Genomic DNA, 20659 nt, shown 5'->3' with positions numbered 1-20659 from the left:
TCCAAATTGATACCGTCACCCTGCCCTAACCAGTGAAACGAATCGGCAGTGTGACCCCACAAAATGTAGATCACACCATACGATTTAAAGATATATCTTCAATGGTAAAGAGGAGCAATAACAAAAGTGACAGCAGCTCGATATTAAAACATGCTTGTAATGCGATTTCTGTATTAGCTGCGTCGAGTCGTATACGGATGCATTTTGTGAAAAGCTGATAAAAGATTAACAAGTGTAATATGGCTTTCATACGCAACCTAGAGTGGCAGTTGCTCTGTCAATATTAATTTGTTACTCCTAAGTCATGCCCTCATCTGTGAAAACTGAAGGAAATGGAACGGCCAGTATCATATATATGTTTTCAAATGCAGCGTATAGTAACAATAGCTCTGTAAATCTTAAATTTTCTCCAAATTGATACCGTCACCCTGCCCTAACCAGTGAACCGAATCGGCAGTGTGACCCCTCAAAATGTAGATCACACCATACATTTTAAAGATATACCTTCAATGGTAGGGAAGGGCAAACACAAAAGTGACAGCATCCCGATATTTAAACATTCTTGTAATGCGATTTCTGTATTAGCTGGGTCGAGTCGTATACGGATGCGTTTTGTAAAAAGCTGATAAAAGATTAACAAGTGTAATATGGCTTTCATACGCAACCTAGAGTGGCAGTTGCTCTGTCAATATTAATTTGTTACTCCAAAGTCATGCCCTCATTTGTGAAAGCTGAAGGAAATGGAACGGCCAGTATCATATATATGTTTTCAAATGCAGCGTATAGTAACAATAGCTCTGTAAATCTTAAATTTTCTCCAAATTGATACCGTCACCCTGTCCTAACCAGTTAACCCAATCGGCAGTGTGACCCCTCAAAATGTAGATCACACAATACATTTTACAGATATAGCTTCAACGGTAGAGAGGGGCCAACACAAAAGTGCAGCAGCCCGATATTAAAACATGCTTGTAATGCGATTTCTGTATTAGCTGCGTCGAGTCGTATACGGATGCGTTTCGTGAAAAGTTGATAAAAGATTAACAAGTGTAATATGGCTTTCATACGCAACGTAGAGTGGCATTTGCTCTGTCAATATTAATTTGTTACTCCAAAGTCATGCCCTCGTCTGTGAAAGCTGAAGAAATGGAACGACCAGTATCATATATATGTTTTCAAATGCAGCGTATAGTAACAATAGCTCTGTAAATCTTAAATTTTTTCCAGATTGATACCGTCACCCTGCCCTAACCAGTGAACCGAATCGGCAGTGTGACCACTCAAAATGTAGACCACACCATATATTTCAAAGATATAGCTTCAATAGTAGAGAGGGGCAAACACAAAAGTGACAGCAGCCCGATATTTAAACATGCTTGTAATGCTATTTCTGTATTAGCTGCGTCGAGTCGTATACGGATGCGTTTTGTGAAAAGCTGATAAAAGATTAGCAAGTGTAATATGGCTTTCATACGCAACCTAGAGTGGCAGTAGGTCTGTCAATATTAATTTGTTACTCCAAAGTCATGCCCTCATCTGTGAAAGCTGAAAGAAATGGAACGGCCAGTATCATATATATGTTTTCATATGCAGCGTATAGTAACAACAGCTCTGTAAATCTTAAATTTTCTCCAAATTGATACCGTCACCCTGCCCTAACCAGTGAACCGAATCGGCAGTGTGACCCCTCAAAATGTAGATAGCACCATACATTTTAATGATATAGCTTCAATGGTAGAGAGGGGCAAACAGAAAAGTGGCAGCAGCCCGATATTAAAACATGCTTTTAATGCGATTTCTGTATTAGCTGCGTCGAGTCGTATACGGATGCGTTCCGTGAAAAGCTGATAAAAGATTAACAAGTGTAATATGGCTTTCATACGCAACCTAGAGTGGCAGTTGCTCTGTCAATATTAATTTGTTACTCCAAAGTCATGCCCTCATCTGTGAAAGCTGAAACAAATGGAACGGCCAGTATCATATATATGTTTTCAAATGCAGCGTATAGTAACAATAGCTCTGTAAATCTTAAATTTTCTCCAAATTGATACCGTCACCCTGCCCTAACCAGTTAACCCAATCGGGAGTGTGACCCCTCAAAATGTAGATCACACCACACGTTTTAAAGATATAGCTTCAATGGTAGAGAGGGGCAAACAAAAATGTGACCTCAGCCCGATATTAAAACATGCTTGTAATGCTATTTCTGTATTAGCTGCGTCGAGTCGTATACGGATGCGTTTTGTGAAAAGCTGATAAAAGATTAACAAGTGTAATATGGCTTTCATACGCAACCTAGAGTGGCAGTTGCTCTGTCAATATTAATTTGTTACTCCAAAGTCATGCCCTCATCTGTGAAAGCTGAAAGAAATGGAACGACCAGTATCATATATATGTTTTCAAATGCAGTGTATAGTAACAATAGCTCTGTAAATCTTAAATTTTCTCCAAATTGATACCATCACCCTGCCCTAACCAGTGAACCAAATCGGCAGTGTGATCCCTCAAAATATAGATCACACCATACATTTTAAAGATATAGCTACAATGAACACGATCCATTTGTATTTGACAGTTTCCAAACTGTCAAAATGCTTGATTTATCAAGAACGTATCGGAAAATTCAAAAGAACAAGCCGATTTTTCATATATTTGATAAGCATTAATAAAATTCAAGAAATATCTTGATCCGGACACATTCGTTCATAAAACATAATTTACTTATATCTATATATATATATTAGAACTGATCTATCCGAAATCGGATAATGCGCATACTTTCGTTCTGTTTTACTATCCGCAATAAATGCACACTACGAATTTTGGTAGTGAAGATAATATTATTTTTGTACATAAACATCAAATGGCAAAAATAAATACTGTGTGTTTGAGTGGCTATCCGAATTCAGATAAGCCCAAAACATTTAACTATCTAAAATCGTACCGAAGAAGAACTTGAGTTTTGTCGTTACTATCCAAATTCAGATAAGCTTCAACAATGTTCTATCTGAAATAGAATGAAGCAAAACTAAATGTTGGCGTTGGTATCGGAATTTAGATAAGCCCTAAAAATTAGCTATAAAAAGAATGAGCGTTGACTAAAATTAGATGTATTACAATGAGACAATGTTTACTATCTGAATTTGGATAGAGAACAAACTTTGTAATGTTGTTACTATCCGAATTCTGATAAGCTCATTCAGTATAGGAAAATCCGGAAGTTGTCATGGTATTGGGAAGAGCAGGCAAAATAAATGATGTGACACATGATGAAACAAAACATGTTATGAATGATCGCTTTATGAAAATGTTTGCATGTCTATGTGAAATACAGTTTAATATATATGTATTTCATATGAGCTTTGATCTTACTCATCAATATACAGTTGTAATATTATTAAGTATCTACATGTTTCTGTCCTTTAATTGGCACGTGTTAAAACAATTAAGCATAACTTATTTCTTTTAGAGAAAATATTTCATGATTCCACATAGTCAGTGTATTAGATATTCACATTCTTCTTTTGCCAGTCTACCAGATCGTTTCCCATCCTGTCAGGTAGCAATATATGAAGGTTCAATATCAACCTGAAAGTTAAAAGTTATACAACTATATGAAACGTAATTAATTATTGTATTACATAAAATGTAATGAATATGCTACAAACAAAGCTTAAATTATATGTGATGGAAAAATACTAAGAAAATATGGTTCATTGATCTAAATAACATTGTTCATATTCAATAATAAAAATAAAATATACTGATAATTTGCTGATAATAACCAGATTTTGTCTTTTCATATACTCTTTAATTTGTACATATTTAAAGCAGAACAAATGATTCATTATGTTATTGTGTTATGTGAGGAATAAGCAACGCTCATAACATGTAACTGCACTGTATATGCGCGGTAATGTTTTTATTTCTTTTAATTGCTACTGTTCTTTATTTCTATAAATCAATATGCAAACTATTAATTGTAACACAATCTGTAAGAACTATTAATGAGTTTTATATGCAAACTTATATAAGAATTGCAAGAACTATTTACATTCAAACAAGCATATGCAATATTCTTTATAAATCCATATTTTAGAAAATAATAACTGAATACCTTTTTTTAGTGGCTTCTCCCAGTAAATCCAAAACGTAGTATCACATAAAACATCATTTATTGAGCTAAATCACTGGTTAATTCCGTCACATATATTTTGCAAACTGTACATGTACTAGATTTAGACATTTTCCTTGGCGAATCCTGTGCCATTTCCTAGATAATAACATCGGTAAGAGCATAGTAGGCGGTTACTACAGAATGATTGACTGAACTGTTATTATGTAACATGTAGATAACCTCAGCCACTCATTATACATTTTGATGCTGATGTTATCTGTGAGAAGATGGGGCCAGTAGTTCTGTTTATAAATACAAACATGTGGTACTGATATTGCAGATAAAGAGAATTGTACGACCATTTGTAAATTTGATCTACCTATGGAGGAATTAATGCATCTCAATAATCAGGTTCTTATTACTAAATCCCAAACTCTAAACACTAGCTTGGTAATAAATATAAACATATCTTTAGCAAAATTTAATAATAATATATCTTTTAATGTAAAAAAATACCTACAGAAAAAATGTGTGTGCAAGTTATCAGAATTTTAGATCTTATTTCAGTATATTGATGAATAACTCCACAACTGAGTTTCAAGAGCTTGTATCTGATCGATTTCATAAGGTCACTTAATCATTATATATCAAATTATTAACATTCATATATTTTAAACTCTAAATAAAACGCTGAAATGATTTTCTTCTTATGCTAGTGATATTGTCTACATAATGCAGGTACTATATAGAAAATTTGATAATAACCATTGGTAATCAGTGCAGCATCTTGACCATATATCTATATACAATAACTTATCTGTACTATTATCTCTGATACAGATATAAGCATTACAGTTCTAAAACTAAAGCTATCATTGAAGGTGAAGATACCCAAGCACGCACTGATACAGTACTTGTAATCTGACGCACAAAAGATTGGATAATTATGTGGACTGTATGTAAATAGTATAGTAACAAAACACGAAGTCCCATGTCTCTGCAGATTTTTTTCTGAAAAAAAAACCTTATATGCATCAGGCAAAACTAAGGCTAGATACTTGTCACTTGTTTGAGGTTCCATTAAATTACGTGATGAGGAGAGTTAGTGCGCACAATATTGTGTCGACAGACAGGCAGACAGACAGCATGAAGCCAGTATATACCCTTACAAATTCGTTAGTCCGCCCGCTTAGCTCAGTAGGTAAGAGCGTTGGTTTACGGATCGCGGGGTCGCGAGTTCGATCCTCGGGCGGGGCGTATGTTCTCCGTGACTATTTGATAAACGACATTTTGTCTGAAAGCATTAGTCCTCCACGTCTGATAATTCATGTGGGGAAGTTGGCAGTTACTTGCGAAGAACAGGTTTGTACTGGTACAGAATCCAGGAACACTGGTTAGGTTAACTGCCCGCCGTTACATGACGGAAATACTGTTGAAAAACGGCGTTAAACTCAAAACAAACAAACAAACAAACAAACAAATTCGTTGTTTAAGGTGGCAGGGTTATAAAAATATGAATGAAGAAAATATTAGTGATATATTATTTATGAACGAAGATTTTTCTGTTAAAATGTGGGAGTTATGTTCCTTTTATTGAAACACACACAAGTCTCCTGTCTGTTTTCTAAAGTTTTATTTGTGATATCTTAAAATTTTTCTTAAATGTTTCTTTAATTTTACAATTTTACTTAGTTTAAAACACAAAGTTCACAAAGAGATTTCTTACTTTGTTCACAAAGTCAATGTTACCTATTTAACACAAAGTATCTATATATTTATTTTCGAAAATCGGGTTTATATACCTTCTAAGTATTTGGTTTAACAAAGGCTGCATTACGTTTGATAATCATCAAAAAATTAACAATACAATATCAGATCTAAAACCTGGAGGTCTTTGGTAATAAAACAAATCTCTATATTCATTAAATAAAGATCTTCAGATAAATACCATTGATAACTTCTTAAAGAGACTGGACACAAGTGCTATAAGGCAAACACTAGACTAGCTCCTAGACTATGATATATCTTTTATGATTGAATGTAGTGAACTGAGCCAGTCTATATCCTATGTCCAATACCCTGATAATTTCAACATCATTCCTCTGTGAAAATCTCTAAAATAGACTGGCTTTTGTCTGTATGAAATTAAGTTCATCAAAAAAGGAAAAAATGTAGAAATATATTATTATCAGTCTAGTGGCTTGTCTAGGCAAACACCTAAAGCTTTCTTGACATATGTAAGATTTGCACAGATTATGATTTTAAAGAAATGAATTTTCAAAACTACAAACTAAATCAATGAAATAATACTCAGACTTCAAAATTGAAAGTATAATTATCAAAATCTACATGTTTTCATAAAAACCAAGCACAGTATGTTCATTTTTGTTTTTACATGACTTGTAACAGTATATGATGTATGTAATAGAAAATTATTCATCATAATAAATACTTTGGAACTATTTACCAGAGCAGTTGATAATAAATTAATAAATTAAATTAACAATTTAAGCTATATGGAAGTAAGATTACAAACATTAAATAAATATTCAGAGATGTACTAATCTTAGTAAGGAAATGGTAACCAATGCGGGGAACCTTACATGACACATAAATAGCATTTATTTATCTGGTGGAAGAAAACCAACATATTTTTGTGTATGCATGTAATAAACATGCTCGCTTGTGGTAATCACGTGACGAAAGCATACGGGGGAGTGACACTTCCGCACAGAATTTCGAAGATTGTAATATTGAACATAAAGTAATCTAACCGATTTCCATCACTGTCATATCAAACATCTGCAAAATGATGCTAAATTCAGATTTTCTTTAAAGACGAATCATTGCTTATGCGCTAGAAGGAGGAACCTTTTGGTCAGCTAAATTTTGCCAGAATCTTATTCATCAAATTACTTAATTCAAATACACCAATGCCATGCTTAAAGAATTCATTAATGTATAAGTCAGATCTACCACTTGTATTTGTACGAAGCTGCTTTACAGTCTGCCGGATTTCGTCTTAGGACATTTCTAAATCTATTTCTTCAAACATGACCTATAATTCCTCATTAAGGAAGCGCTCATAAAGTACAAAATACCTTGATCTGCTTGATAAAAATGATCTTCTGGATTATTAATTGCTTCGAAATATGAAAGTATCTTTGTTTATGTTCGATCTTGACCCATAACCAGTTGACTCTTTCAATAATTTCCAGTACTGCTTTGCGTTTGTTAATCTAGCGCTAACTAATTTATTTGTATTACGCTTACGTTCATTAAATTGTTTCTGTCTTATAGTCTTTTCATAATCCGACCTTGATTCAAGTTTTACTCTGTTACTATCTGACCTATTTTCTCTAAACCTATTTCAATCACAATAAAATTTGTCTCTTTTTAATGAACATTCTTCATCAAACCATGTTTTATTTTAAATCCATGGCTGAAGGTTTGCATAACTCCGCTTTTATAATCTTTTTTTTTTAAATGTGGTGCGCAAACACTGTGCATAATGTTCGAAAAATGTAAAAGACTTGTATCGATTGAAGATGGATTACTTTCATCGTTTAAACAGCTTGTTAAATTATTCAATTCTGAGATAATAGATCAGAAGGATTTAAAATTACCAAGACAACACATTCTTGACTAGTTTCGACCTTTATGTCAGAAATAACAACGTACAAAACAAACGACGTCACGTCCGTTTGGACGCGAACGTCAACGTGACAAAAAGCACAAATATAGAATATATTTGTATTAATGTACATATAGATACGGATCATAAGGATACGGCGGGTATTTATCGAAAACATATTTCTTCAATATGAAGCAGAGAAAAAATAAAACCCAACATATCTACATGACAAATTTTGAAGTATACATGTGAAGCATAAGCGAGAATTAACGATAGATCTACTTATAATTATATAAATAGTAAAATAGCATTAGTTTAAAAGCTAACCACACATATATAATTACAGAAACAATCAAAAAATTAAAAATTATTTTTTCTCTGCTTCATATTGAAGAAATATGTTTTCGATAAATACCCGCCGTATCATTATGATCCGTATCTATATGTACATTAATACAAATATATTCTATATTTGCGCTTTTTGTCACGTTGACGTTCGCGTCCAAACGGACGTGACGTCGTTTGTTTTGTACGTTGTTATTTCTGACGAAGACATAAAGGTCGAAACTAGTCAAGAATGTGTTGTCTTGGTAATTTTAAATCCTTCTGATCTATTAACTAAATATAACCAAGATTTTGCATCCAATATGACGCATCCACGCAACAACCTACAAAAAGTCGCATTAAAACAGATGAAATGTCGTCTTCATGAACAATTTCTGCAGAAGTGCATAAACAATGAAGTAATTCCAAAGGGTCTCCGACTGAAAATGAAGATCAACACAAGCTCAGGTTCTAAAGATCTCCAAACTTCTGTTGATAACCTTCTTAGGAAGGTTTCGCTAGATATCATGAAGAGAATCGTGGAGGACCAACAGCGTCACGCCTTGGACCTATCAAATACAATCGAAGAACAAAGGAAAATTGCGAGAAATCAACTTTCAGACGATCAATTGTTCGATGTTGAAACTGAAATATCAGACAAAACAGAAAGAGAGAAAGAAACTGTTAAAGAGAGACATGAAAAGAAGCTGTCAATCCTATTAAAGGAAAGTGAGGTGCTTTCACAACCACTGCAAAGTAATGAATCTGAATCATCAGAATCAAACAAATCAGGCAGGGCACGTCGTAGAAAGAGTAATAAAAAGAAACCAAAACCAGCACCACGTAACTCAAGAAAAAATGATCCGAAGCCGCCCTCAGATAGAAATACTGAAGAATCGTCTTCAGCTGAGAAGAAATGTTCACCAAAAACTACGGAAGCGGCAACTCCAGAACCTACGACAGATAGAAATTCAAAAAACGTAAGAGCCCCGGGCACAAAAGCAACTTATGCAGATGCCACACGGAACGGGGCGACAATAGCCCAGAATCAGCTGAATCAAACGCTACAAGACCTAACGAAACTGCTCAAAATAGTTGTCGAAAGGCAAACCGACGTTACGTCAGGGCCAAAAATAAGAACGCATGGAGGAGAATCAAGAAGAGGAAAACGGCCATTCAAAGAGGCAAGGCGACGGTAATTAATCTATCAAAAAGAAAATTATCCGATGCTGACTATATCCTGTTAGGTAAGGGACTTTCTTTTGTACCAAAGCTTAAAAGCCACGACAAAGTTAAATTAGCAGAGGAAACATTTAGATTCTGTCGACGTTTGAGACTGAAAGAATATTTTTTCAATGATAATAACAATAACGACCAAAAAGATAAAGAAAAAACTTTCTTCAACAAAAAGCAGTCAACGTTCATTCCGAAGCAAGGTCGTGATGAATATCTTGATTTCTATTTTGAGGCAATTCACCAGGAAATACTCCAGTCATCAAAACAGTCGAGATATTCAAATATCACAAAAGAAGAACTGTCTAGTTTACATTCTCTAGCGAATGACAGAGATATTGTAATAAAAAAGGCAGACTAATCGGCAAATATTGTGATAATGAACACTGATGAGTATCAACAGGAAGTACATAGACATCTCAACAGTGACAAGTATTACGAAAAACTTGATAGCAATATTGCAGAAACAGTGAAACGTAATGTATGTGAATGTATGGATGAAATTTCCGAATGTGAAGAATTTTTGAAAGAGGAATTTGACACTTTTCCAGAAAAGATACGTATACCCCAGTTTTACATTTTACCCAAACTACATAAATGTAAAGATAATTCTTTGCCATTAGGATATCCAGGTAGGCCCATAGTATCTGCATGCAATTCCCCTACTGATAACAGATCTAAATATCTAGACTATGTATTGCAACCACATATGCAATCATTACATTCGTATGTCAAAGATACTACGGATTTCCTTTCAAAACTTAAGAACTGCAGTTTATCATCCAACAGTTATTTGGTGACTTTGGATGTAACCTCTCTATATACGAACATTCCACATGATGAGGGTATTGAAGCCTGCAGATTTTTCTTAAACAGGGACAAGAGTCTGTCTGATACTAGTTTGTCCGTAGAAAGAATATGTAAACTTATTGAACTTACACTTAAGAATAACCATTTTCAGTTCAATGGTGATAATTACATTCAAACAATGGGGACGGCCATGGGCAGTCCGTTCGCCCCTACCTATGCATCATTGTTCATGGGTAAGTTAGAGCAAGACTTTTTACAAAGCCAGCAGCTGAAACCTACATTGTGGCTTCGGTTTCTGGATGATGTTTTCATGATCTGGGATCATTCACTCGACGAATTGAATAGCTTTGTTAAAGCACTTAATGAATTACATAGCTCTATTAAATTCACGTATGAAATTTCAACGAAACATGTGTCATTCCTGGATGTTGATCTTACGAAAGATACCAGTAATAACATATGCACCAATGTACATGTTAAAAATACTAACATCCATCAGTACCTTCTCTACTCTTCTAATCATCCAAAGACTTGTAAAGACGGTGTTCCCTACAGTCAGGCTAAGCGATATCGTCGTATTATATCTGACGATAGTCAATTTGCTAAATCTCTGGACACTCTACGTGAATTTTTCAAATCTAGAAATTACCCAGACAGTGTAATAGATGCTGCATTTAACAAGATGCATAATGTTACACAAGACGAAGCTCTGAAATACAATAACAATTCTGATCAGGTTGATATTGTGCCTTTTGTTACTGAATATAATCCCTCCCTCCCTAACATTGGTAGTATCATACATAAATACTGGGATTTATTTAAACTATCGACAAATGTCTCAGTCCAACAGTTGCATTCCTCTAGACTCGTGTTAGCATACACACGTGGTAAAAATCTTAAAGTCTTCCTTGTAAAGTCTAGATATTCTGCAATGCCCCCTACCCCCATCAGCGCCCGTTCCAGCAAATGCTACCGACCTAGATGTACACATTGTAGCAAGATAGTAGAAACTGATGAATTCGTTAGTTCTTCTAATTCTTCTATGTATAAACTTAGATTTAATACAGACTGCACATCATCAAATGTCATTTATGTCATAACTTGTAAAAAGTGCAACATGCAATATGTGGGTCAAACACGACAACAGGTTTCTAAACGTATGAACAGTCATAAATTTGACATCAACAATTTCAGCGATCCAGCATATGCTAGCAGTGTGGCTGCCCATTTCAACAGTACTCATCACAATTTAGATGATTTCAGTTTTTTACCAATTGACATTGTTGATAATGATTTAGATAGGTTATTACGTGAAACGTCCTGGATTCACCGGTTAAATACCGTGCACCCATCTGGCATGAACACCAGCGTATTGTTTACTGTGTGATTACAGTTACCGTGTAACATTTAATAGGGTCTTATATACTAACTGTTTCATAATATCCCTACAGGTTAAATATTTTCACTGTATAGTATTGTTTTTAATATATTTTCTAACTTTAAAATAATATTAATAACTTTTGTAGAAGTTAAGAATATATCGGCTCTATTTTCCAGCATTTTGATATTTTATTGCCGTTTTATTACCTCCCCTTATTACTGCTTCAAGGTTCCCTTTTCCGCCGTTTGACTGCATTTTGTCTTTAATCGTATTTTAATGAAAGTTTTTAATTTTTTGATTGTTTCAATTCTGAGATGAAATTCTCGCTGTTTATTTTTCTTTATATTTTTCAGTTTTTAGACTGAAACCGCGAAGCGGTTGAAACCTATTATAACTGTATTCTGGATACTGCAAAAATCCAATACTGTCAGTTTTCTCTGAGCGCAGATTAAGCCGCCGTTCTTTTTCCGCACTACTTTTATCGATTATTTACGAGTATACCGGCCGCTTATCTCTCTACATAATTTCTATGTAAAAGTTCCTGGTCAGGTTTAACAATCATTTCAATGCAAATGATAAAAGAAAATATACCAAATTATACATCTTTGACAAGCTCAGATCACAAGCTTTCTTATGGTGTATAACTTTAGAAAATTGAAAGAGAAACTATGACACACTGGCAGTTTCAAAATAGCATTTTCTGTAGAATTTTAGCGAAAAGTAACATTTATATCTTTCAAACTGTTAAAGGCATTGACCTCCAGATTTTAGCTAAAAAATATATGTTTCTTTGTCATAATATGAACATCAGAATATGAGTTTTTGTTTCTAAGCTATTTTAAAAATGCCAAATCAAGAAACCGCGTCGGGAATCTAACCTGGACCGCCGCGGCAATAAAGACGTTTTCCGGCTGTCGTTACCAATAGAGCTATGGAGGCTTTAGTGTTTAATGCGTGTTAAATATAGATATTTATAATTGGACAGTTTTCTCCGAGTTAAGCGTTAGTTTAAACTTTATTTCAACAAACTTAACATACATGGTATACAACAATAATTGCATGAAATTAATGAATTGGAAAACAAGTTATTTAAAAGTTATATAAAATCCTCTCCATGTTGGAAATAATTACAATTCATCAAATACCACACTGTCAGGAATCATGGCTAGTGATAACTTTTATGTGGCAAATAAGGATAGTATAACATAATTACAATGCTATTTGTTTCAATTAAATTTTGTAAAATAAAACGGATACTTGCATAAAAACTACTTTTTTCACTGGATCCGCCCATGTATAAACGGGAGAAAAATCGTGTGCAAACAAGGCAATTTACGTGCTGTTAATACATGATTTTTATTTTTGAAATGCTTTGCCAGGGACGTATGTATGTATTTCTGCGCAGACTGATATTTGGCATCTGCATCTTGTTTCTTCCATAATAACCTCTTCTTGTAGCATTATAGATACAATGTAATCCATAGTATGTTTAGCTGTATCAGTTTCCAACCCCAAACGTACTGCCCCCATCAATGTACGCACTAGCTTCTCTTAGAGTTTACTCTCTTTACAAAGCGTCTGTTCAGTTATTGTAAATAACTGTGAATAAATAAGTATTGCGTGTAACTTGTGCTATTGCCCGTTTTTAGGTATTATATTAATGATTTTTGTTAGTACCAGTCGGTTTGTTTTTACCTGATTGTTCGCAGAATTCATATAATAAACCTCGAAAGCTAGTCACTAGCTTCGTACTCATCCGTACTCTGTTTGTTCGTACTCAAAATAATTCGAATGTAAAGTTGTTATTCTTAAAATAATTGTGTTCCTGTTTATCAAATATTTTAGTTATATGCAAAATTATGTGTAATGTAACGTTTGTAATAACTAAAAATAAAAATAAGATGCTCAAAAACCTTCAAATCAAGCTTTTAGTAGTGTTGTTGTTATGTGTGCCCCGGATATGGATATTTAAAACATGTTTACCGTTTCCAAGAACAACAATAATGGTAAATAAAAAATGTACCGGAATCGTCAAGTCATCACATATGAAAACAATGCATTTAGTCGTCGTGTAATGTTTTTTTTTTATGCAAGAATAGCGACAATACACGTTTGTTTTGTGTATTAACGCCTGCAGAAGCCCTTGGGATGTTTGTGACCTCGACCTTCGGTCTCGGTCACAAATAATCCCGCGGGCTTCTGCAGACGTTAATACACAAAAAAACGTGTATTATCCCTACAGTGTTGCTTGAACCGATTAAGTACTCACGGAGGATGCAAATCAACAGAGCAGGAAGTATTAAATTTCCGAAATATTAAGACTTTTTGTTGCGAGAATGATACTCTGAACATCAACGATTACGAGATAAATGCCTGTCGTTTCCACTTAGAAGATTGTTTACTTACATTAGACATGGAGTTTTGGAGAAAAAACTTTTCACGAATTGTTTGATATTTACGACACGGAAGTAGTCTCAGTGCCGCCACAGGTGAAAAGGACGGATTCAGTTAAAGATCTTCGTGTATCAGAGTAAAGCGCTATAAACGCTTCTCAATTTTTATCGTAAAATGTAGTAAAAACAATTCATTCTCATCTGTTTCCATAACATATACTAGTAGTCTGTCAGTAACCAAGTTTCAAAGCATTCTTAAGAAATATAGCATTTATTTTCAGATATTTAAATAATTTTCTGTTTTGTTGTTGTCTAATGATCTGGAAGGCGGTGCCTTTAACTGTTAAATTTGAATTGAAAATTAATATATCCCAAACAGTGATTTGTCATTGAACAAAATCATTGTCTGGAGTTTAGATGCGAAGGAATTATACCGCCGGCGAGGGCGCAGCTTATAATAATATGCATCTAAAGGAGAAACAATGATTATATTCATGAGCAAATCACTGTTTAAGATATATTATTTCTATTCTAACAGGTTATCGATGATTATAATGTACGTCCCTGACGATATCCGTTAAATATGTGCCTGATATGTGTTCATTTCTTTCCCAGCGCGCCGCTATGCCGTCTAACGCTCTGACGTAATAATTATGACGTCAGAAAAATTAATTGTTGACAATTTACTTAAGAAATAATATATCTCATCCAGTGATATGTCGTTGAATAAATCATTTTTGGAGTTCAGATGCGAAGGAATTATATCACGAGGGCGCATCTGAACGACAAAACACAATGATTTATTCAAGAGCAAATCACTAAATGAGATAAATTATTTCGATTCTAACACGTTACCAAGGATTTTTAAGTACATCCTTGACGACGACATTCATTAAATATTTGCCCGTTTTTAATCGGTTTCTGCGCCTTCGTGATATAATTCCTTCGCATCTGAGCTCCAAACAATGATTTATTCAGCGACAAATCACCGATGAGATATATTATTTCTTAAATATTTCTGTTATCTATATTCTCTATGAATATTTGTGTTTTTAATGAAACAGTCACTGTATTTCTCATTGGTATCATTATTGTAAATTTTAATTAAGCCGATCTAGAGTTGCCTTACGCCTGTGTATTTAATATAAAATGGCCAGTTGGGTTATCACAAAGATTATTGAAGGCAGGCAGCTTCTTACTCAAGGTGACCAGGATTCATCAAATTATTTCATTGTCCATAGACTAGTAAGCATTATTTATGGAAAAAAAACAACAATAAAAAGTCAATATACATGTAGCTATGATAATTAATAAATTTGATGCAGACTTATAGATGCCTGCCTATGTCAGATGATTTCTCGAAAAGTCCACTCTCACAGTAGTAGCCAAGGTATTTTAAAAGGAAATATGTAGATGTCCGGTAACCGGACGCCTACCCTGCATTCTAGCTGTCCGGCAACAAGACGACTAGCCTCTCCGCTAATGTTTTTCTAGCTGTTTGGCGATCTTTTTACATATGAATACTGTAATGAAAAAATTTATTGTATCATATTTTTTTTGCATAAGTTTGAATATTCACCTGTAAGGCATATACCATATTTTAAAATTGATTACCGGACGCCTAGAAAACCCCTATAGGATAGGATAGGCTAGGCATCCTGTTACCGGTCGGCTAGAACACTGGCTAGGTTTCTGGTTACCGGATGTCTAGACACTTCCGTTTATAAATGGTAACTGTTTTTGCTGTGGGTCTCATAAGTCATGTCATTTCTGTCTGGTGACTACTCTCTTTCCATTATTGTTGATTCAGAATGTTTGTAACAGGATGATGTATATGGATAGTGGGAATTTATGCCATATAATGAAAATCTTTTTATTTTGAAATTTTTGAGCCTTGCTGTGTGTAAAACAATTTATGATCCTTTAAAAAAATAGATTCATAGTATAATAACTTTTAAAGTATTTTGGGTAAGTTAATGAAACCTTCAAAATCACATTATTAATTTAGTAGTGAGTTTTTGAATTTTAGTGATGTTTACGGTACATGTAATGTATCTTCTTTCAGATAATATTCCTTGTTCCTTTGATGGTTCATTCCACTACAGCTGGTTCATATACCCTACAGCAGCCGAGAAATTGGTCTGTTTACTTTAAGATCTCAAGAAAATGTAACCTATTTTGGATGTGCTTTGAGGAATCAGTAAGTAACATGCAGCTAAAGGCTCTATATTATATTTTAAGGCAATATATTATTTATTTTATACCTCGTCTAGGTTTTGTTGGAGCGAATACAAAATAAGTCACTTCTACACTTATGATTTGTACAATGTATGTACATGTACTATGACTATTGAATGCTTTTAAAAACTGACAAAACTGGCATTATTGAAATTTAATTTCAACAATCTGGTTTTGAGGAGGATCAGTTGATGTAAAGTCTTCATTACATTGGCTAATAGCCTGGGAAAAGTTTGTGGCACTCAATAAGTACATGGATAATTTGAATGCTTAACACTACATGTACATGTGTATAAGTTGTTATCTCATTAAGTTGTAGAATAGTTCTAAATAATAGGAATTTAATTATTGAAGTAAATCAATTAATTGTAATTTAGTTTAATTGTAATATGATTATTTTCAGATTTAATTAGCCCATTCTTGACATAGACATTGTATGTGATTGAATTATTTTACCATTTTATTGCACCAAGAATATGGATTAGAATGAAGACCGTAAAGGTTCCTGAGATACATGAAGATAACAGAAACTTTTACCAAAGACTTTTAAAAAATTTTCAGGAAGGCAAGTGTTTCCTCTTGTTTATGAAAGCAACTCAGTCGGTTAAGGGGCAGACAACTTGTGAGCATGGTACATCACTACCTGTATTGGTATTCCATTTTGACAATGCTGCTAGCTAGAATAGAAATAACATCTTGCTGTGGTATGGTCTGTGGAGAGTTTTACTAGGTAACAACCATTTTTGATAGCTGTTAAAACAGTGTATACTTTTAATCCTTAGGCTGCATGAGGCAGCTATGTCTGCCTTTGCAACCAGTGCAGATCAAAACCAACCTGCACATCTGTGCAGTCTGATCATGATCTGCAGTGTTTGATACTTAGTAAGCAAATTTTCTATTAGAACCCCCTATAAGCTTTAAATGGTACTGTCTCTATTTAAAGATGGAGTAGTCCATTTTACAAATTTAGCAGGTTAAGGGTTAACAAAATAAATGCAAAAAATGTGTTTTAGAACATCCTATTTGCAGTAACCAAATCTACAAACTAAGTAATTTTATATACTGACAGCACGCTGTTGTCAGTCTGTTTGTCAATATTTTAGAGCATTGGTTGTAAGAATCATCTATTATCAAATAGCGATAACCCTGCTTTTATTAAATAAAGCGACTCCCAGGTTAATTATTTAAAATAAAATGTTTTACTTATTTGTTACAGGATATTACAGACCGATTGAATATTCAACAATGATCACAGACCATGCAAAGTTTGAATCTGACTTGCACTTTTGAATTTAGAAGAATCTGTGGAGGAGGGTGAATGCTGAGACCTTTAATAATACATGATATTGTTGACACAGTGTGTCAGTCATCAAAGAAATATCATAACAACACAGTTGGGTCAACAAGATTAAATCCTGTCACATTCTACCAGTGGAGAAATATCTTATCACAATATTTTAAACTTTTGAAGAAGAATAACCAAATATTACCACTTTATCATGTCTGCAGAAACACCTGGATGTTAGTCTTAAAAGTGACAGTCCAGTTAACTTACAAAATCTACTCCCCCTTGCCAAACGAATATTACTGACATGGAATGACACAAGCCTGACAATGGTACCTGTATGAACTCATAAGAGAATAGTATTTGTCTGAAAAGTCAAAGGATTCCTGTTTGTCCCAAACCACTTGAACTGAAATTGGATTGACGAGGATTTTTCTGAGAACTGAAAAAAGGAAGTGAATATAAAAGATAGAAATTGTTGTTGAATTCAAACGTTTTAATATACAACCTTTAGCCTGTTTTGCTGTTCATATAGATGTGTTAACTGTTAAGGTTAAACATCAAGTAAGGTTGTAGTTTCAGTTACCTACATTAAGTATTGGCTGGAATAAATATTTACTTTTCACCAGAGCTTGTAGCAGTGTAGCCTTCATCAAAAGTTAAGCTGTTGTGTTAATTATTAAAGTATTTTTAGAAAAAGGAATTTATATGTATGTTGCCATGGTAACATAATTCAAATTATATTTCATTGAAATTATGGATTTGTATTTCAATAAGGGATCTACAGATATAATGTAATGGTAAAAGAATGTTCACTTTCTTCAGTATTGTCGTATAAACTAACCAGTGAAAAACAGATTATGAGGAAAGGGATGACTGAAATGTTTATTCTTATGATAACTACCTTTGTTACAGAACAGGACTGTTTTAAAGTTTTTATGTGAAATTTTCAGATTTCTTTCCTGAATACTTGTACTTTCAAATATTTAACTTACTAGAAATACTTTTTAAAATAAGCTCTTGTTTTTAAGTATTATTGTAGGAAAAAGGAATTTGAAACATATGTCGCCATGGTAACACAATTTTCTTAGACTATAGAAAATATGAAAAAAATTTAATTAGCTGTACTTTCTAGTATTCTAGATAAGCATAAACAATAAAAAATCAGTAGTAATATATGTTTCATTTATTTCAAAATAGTAATTTATTACCAGCAGGTAAAAGGCAAGTTATGAAGAAACAATGACAGAAATGACAGAAATGTCTTATTCTTATAGTTATTACTCATGTTACAAACACTGTCATAAAACAAAACATTTTATTTTTTTTAACAAGGAATTTTGAGATAATATTTTTAAATACATACCACTTTATAATATTCAAGTTACCTGAAACACGTTTCCAAATTTAGTCGTTTTTAAAGTATTATTGTAGAAAACAGAATCAAATGCATTATGTTGCCATGGAACATAATTTAATAATGTTTTTTATAGAAATGTGAAGGACTTTAGCCAGCTAGATGTTTGCACTTTAAGTGAATATCTAAATATTCTTTGTAAAGGAAGATTCATTTATTTAAAAATAGCCAGTGATTACCAATAAGTGAAAACACAAACTGAAGAAACAACGACTGAAATAGTTTATTCCCGTGTTAAGAAATCTGTCATAAAACCAAACATTTTTTATCTTTTCATGTAAAATTTTCAAATTTTACTTTTGAATACATAAACCTCTAAATATTCAACTTATAAGAAACATTATTTTAAATTAAGCTTTATTTTTATGTACTATTGTAGAAAAAGCAATTTATTACATATGTTGCCATGTAACGCAATTTGAATAATGTTTTCATAGAAAATATAAAAGATTAAATTAGCTGTATTTTTCTGTTTTAAGTATGCATCACAAAAATAAAATATCATAGTAATAGAAGGTTCTTTTTTTTCCAAGGTAGTCATTTATTACCAGCATGTAAAAGACAAGTTATGAAGAAACAATGACAAATCTATCTTATTCTTGTGGTTATTACCCATGTTACAAAAACTGTCATAAAACCAAACATTCTTAATATTTTCATGGGCAATTTTCAGTTTATTTTTGTAAATACATATGCCTTAAAGTATTTTGCTTTTTAAAATCCTTATTTCAAGCGAACATGATTTTTTAAAGTTTTATCATAGAAAAGGGATTTTAATATATTTGTTGCCATGGTAACACAATTTTAGAATTTTTTTTTATAGAAATTGTTGTAGATTTTAATTGATTATCATTTTGTGTATTAAGAAGGGATCTTATTTATATCATGCAATTGTAACAAAAGATATATTTATTTCAGAATTGTTAGCCATTACCAGTATGTGAGAAATAAACTAGAAAGAAACTTTAAGGATAACTGAAATGTACTGTTTTTATTTTTAATATCTATGTACAAAATCTGTCAAAAATTGACAATTTGAAGATTTCATCTGAAATTTTCAGGATTTATTTCTGAAAGATAATACTTTCTAAATATGCAAAAACCTGAAAATGTCAAAATTCCTCATCTTGACCCATTTTCTCAGTCATGGTCACATATCAGCATCTCCTTTTGATAGTAAAGTTTCCTATGAAGTTTCGCTCAATTCCAGTCAGTTGTTGAGAAATATAACGGACAAGAATTACGGGATTGACGAACGGACGTACGGACGAAATAGCGGCTTTATGCATAAAAACATTAATCTGCTTATTATTAATAAAGAATTAGAACCAACATTGTTAAGAAGCAATGTCAGATTGACGAGTTCCTTTTCAGGTTAGCGACGTAGGCCCATTTAGGCCTCTTATTATATCTGAAGAATTTAACACTTTGCAGCTTATTTCAGGTTACTCCTACATGCAAGAGTTGCAAAGTTGTAAGTTATTTAACTTCCATATTTCACATGGTTCAAATTCTTACAGCTGAACTATTTATCTGACTTATGTGGAAAAGTGAATGCGCTTGCAGTTATTATTCTAAAAAAGTGAGTGAAAAGCTTAATATCCAAGTGTTAAGGACTTTGAATTTAAAGATAGATATATTTATTACGCCGCAAAATTTCACCGAAATTCTTTAAACTGTTTATATACTTACACATTTCTTTCAGAATATATCTAATGTTATCCCAATCTATAAATGTTTATCATTTGTTATTTTGACAGTTTTTTCTTAAATAATTCAAGGTAAGGAAGTCCAAAAAGCAGTTTAATGTAATGCAATAGATATTAA

The 20659-nt window shown here is 33.0% G+C and overlaps 1 protein-coding gene across 1 annotated transcript; it reads left to right on the top strand.

Annotated features, from left to right (window-relative positions):
* Positions 1 to 9687: 9687 nt before the first annotated feature.
* Positions 9688 to 11881, top strand: LOC128548793 (uncharacterized). The gene is made up of 2 exons (XM_053524267.1): positions 9688 to 10906; positions 11853 to 11881. Exons 1-2 carry the CDS (start codon positions 9688 to 9690, stop codon positions 11879 to 11881), a joined length of 1248 nt encoding a protein of 415 aa, XP_053380242.1.
* The last annotated feature ends 8778 nt before the right edge of the window (positions 11882 to 20659 follow it).

This window comes from Mercenaria mercenaria, chromosome 15 (assembly GCF_021730395.1).
Source record: "Mercenaria mercenaria strain notata chromosome 15, MADL_Memer_1, whole genome shotgun sequence".
Lineage (NCBI taxonomy): Eukaryota > Metazoa > Mollusca > Bivalvia > Venerida > Veneridae > Mercenaria > Mercenaria mercenaria.
This window is presented reverse-complemented; position numbering and strand designations above follow the sequence as displayed.

Bases quoted from the DNA above. Each gene is read 5' to 3' on its own strand.
- LOC128548793 (XM_053524267.1), top strand. From the start codon at position 9,688: ATGAACACTGATGAGTATCAACAGGAAGTACATAGACATCTCAACAGT. The intron at 10,907-11,852 runs GTAGTATCATAC...TATATTTTTCAG, and splicing joins TCCCTCCCTCCCTAACATTG to TTTTTAGACTGAAACCGCGA.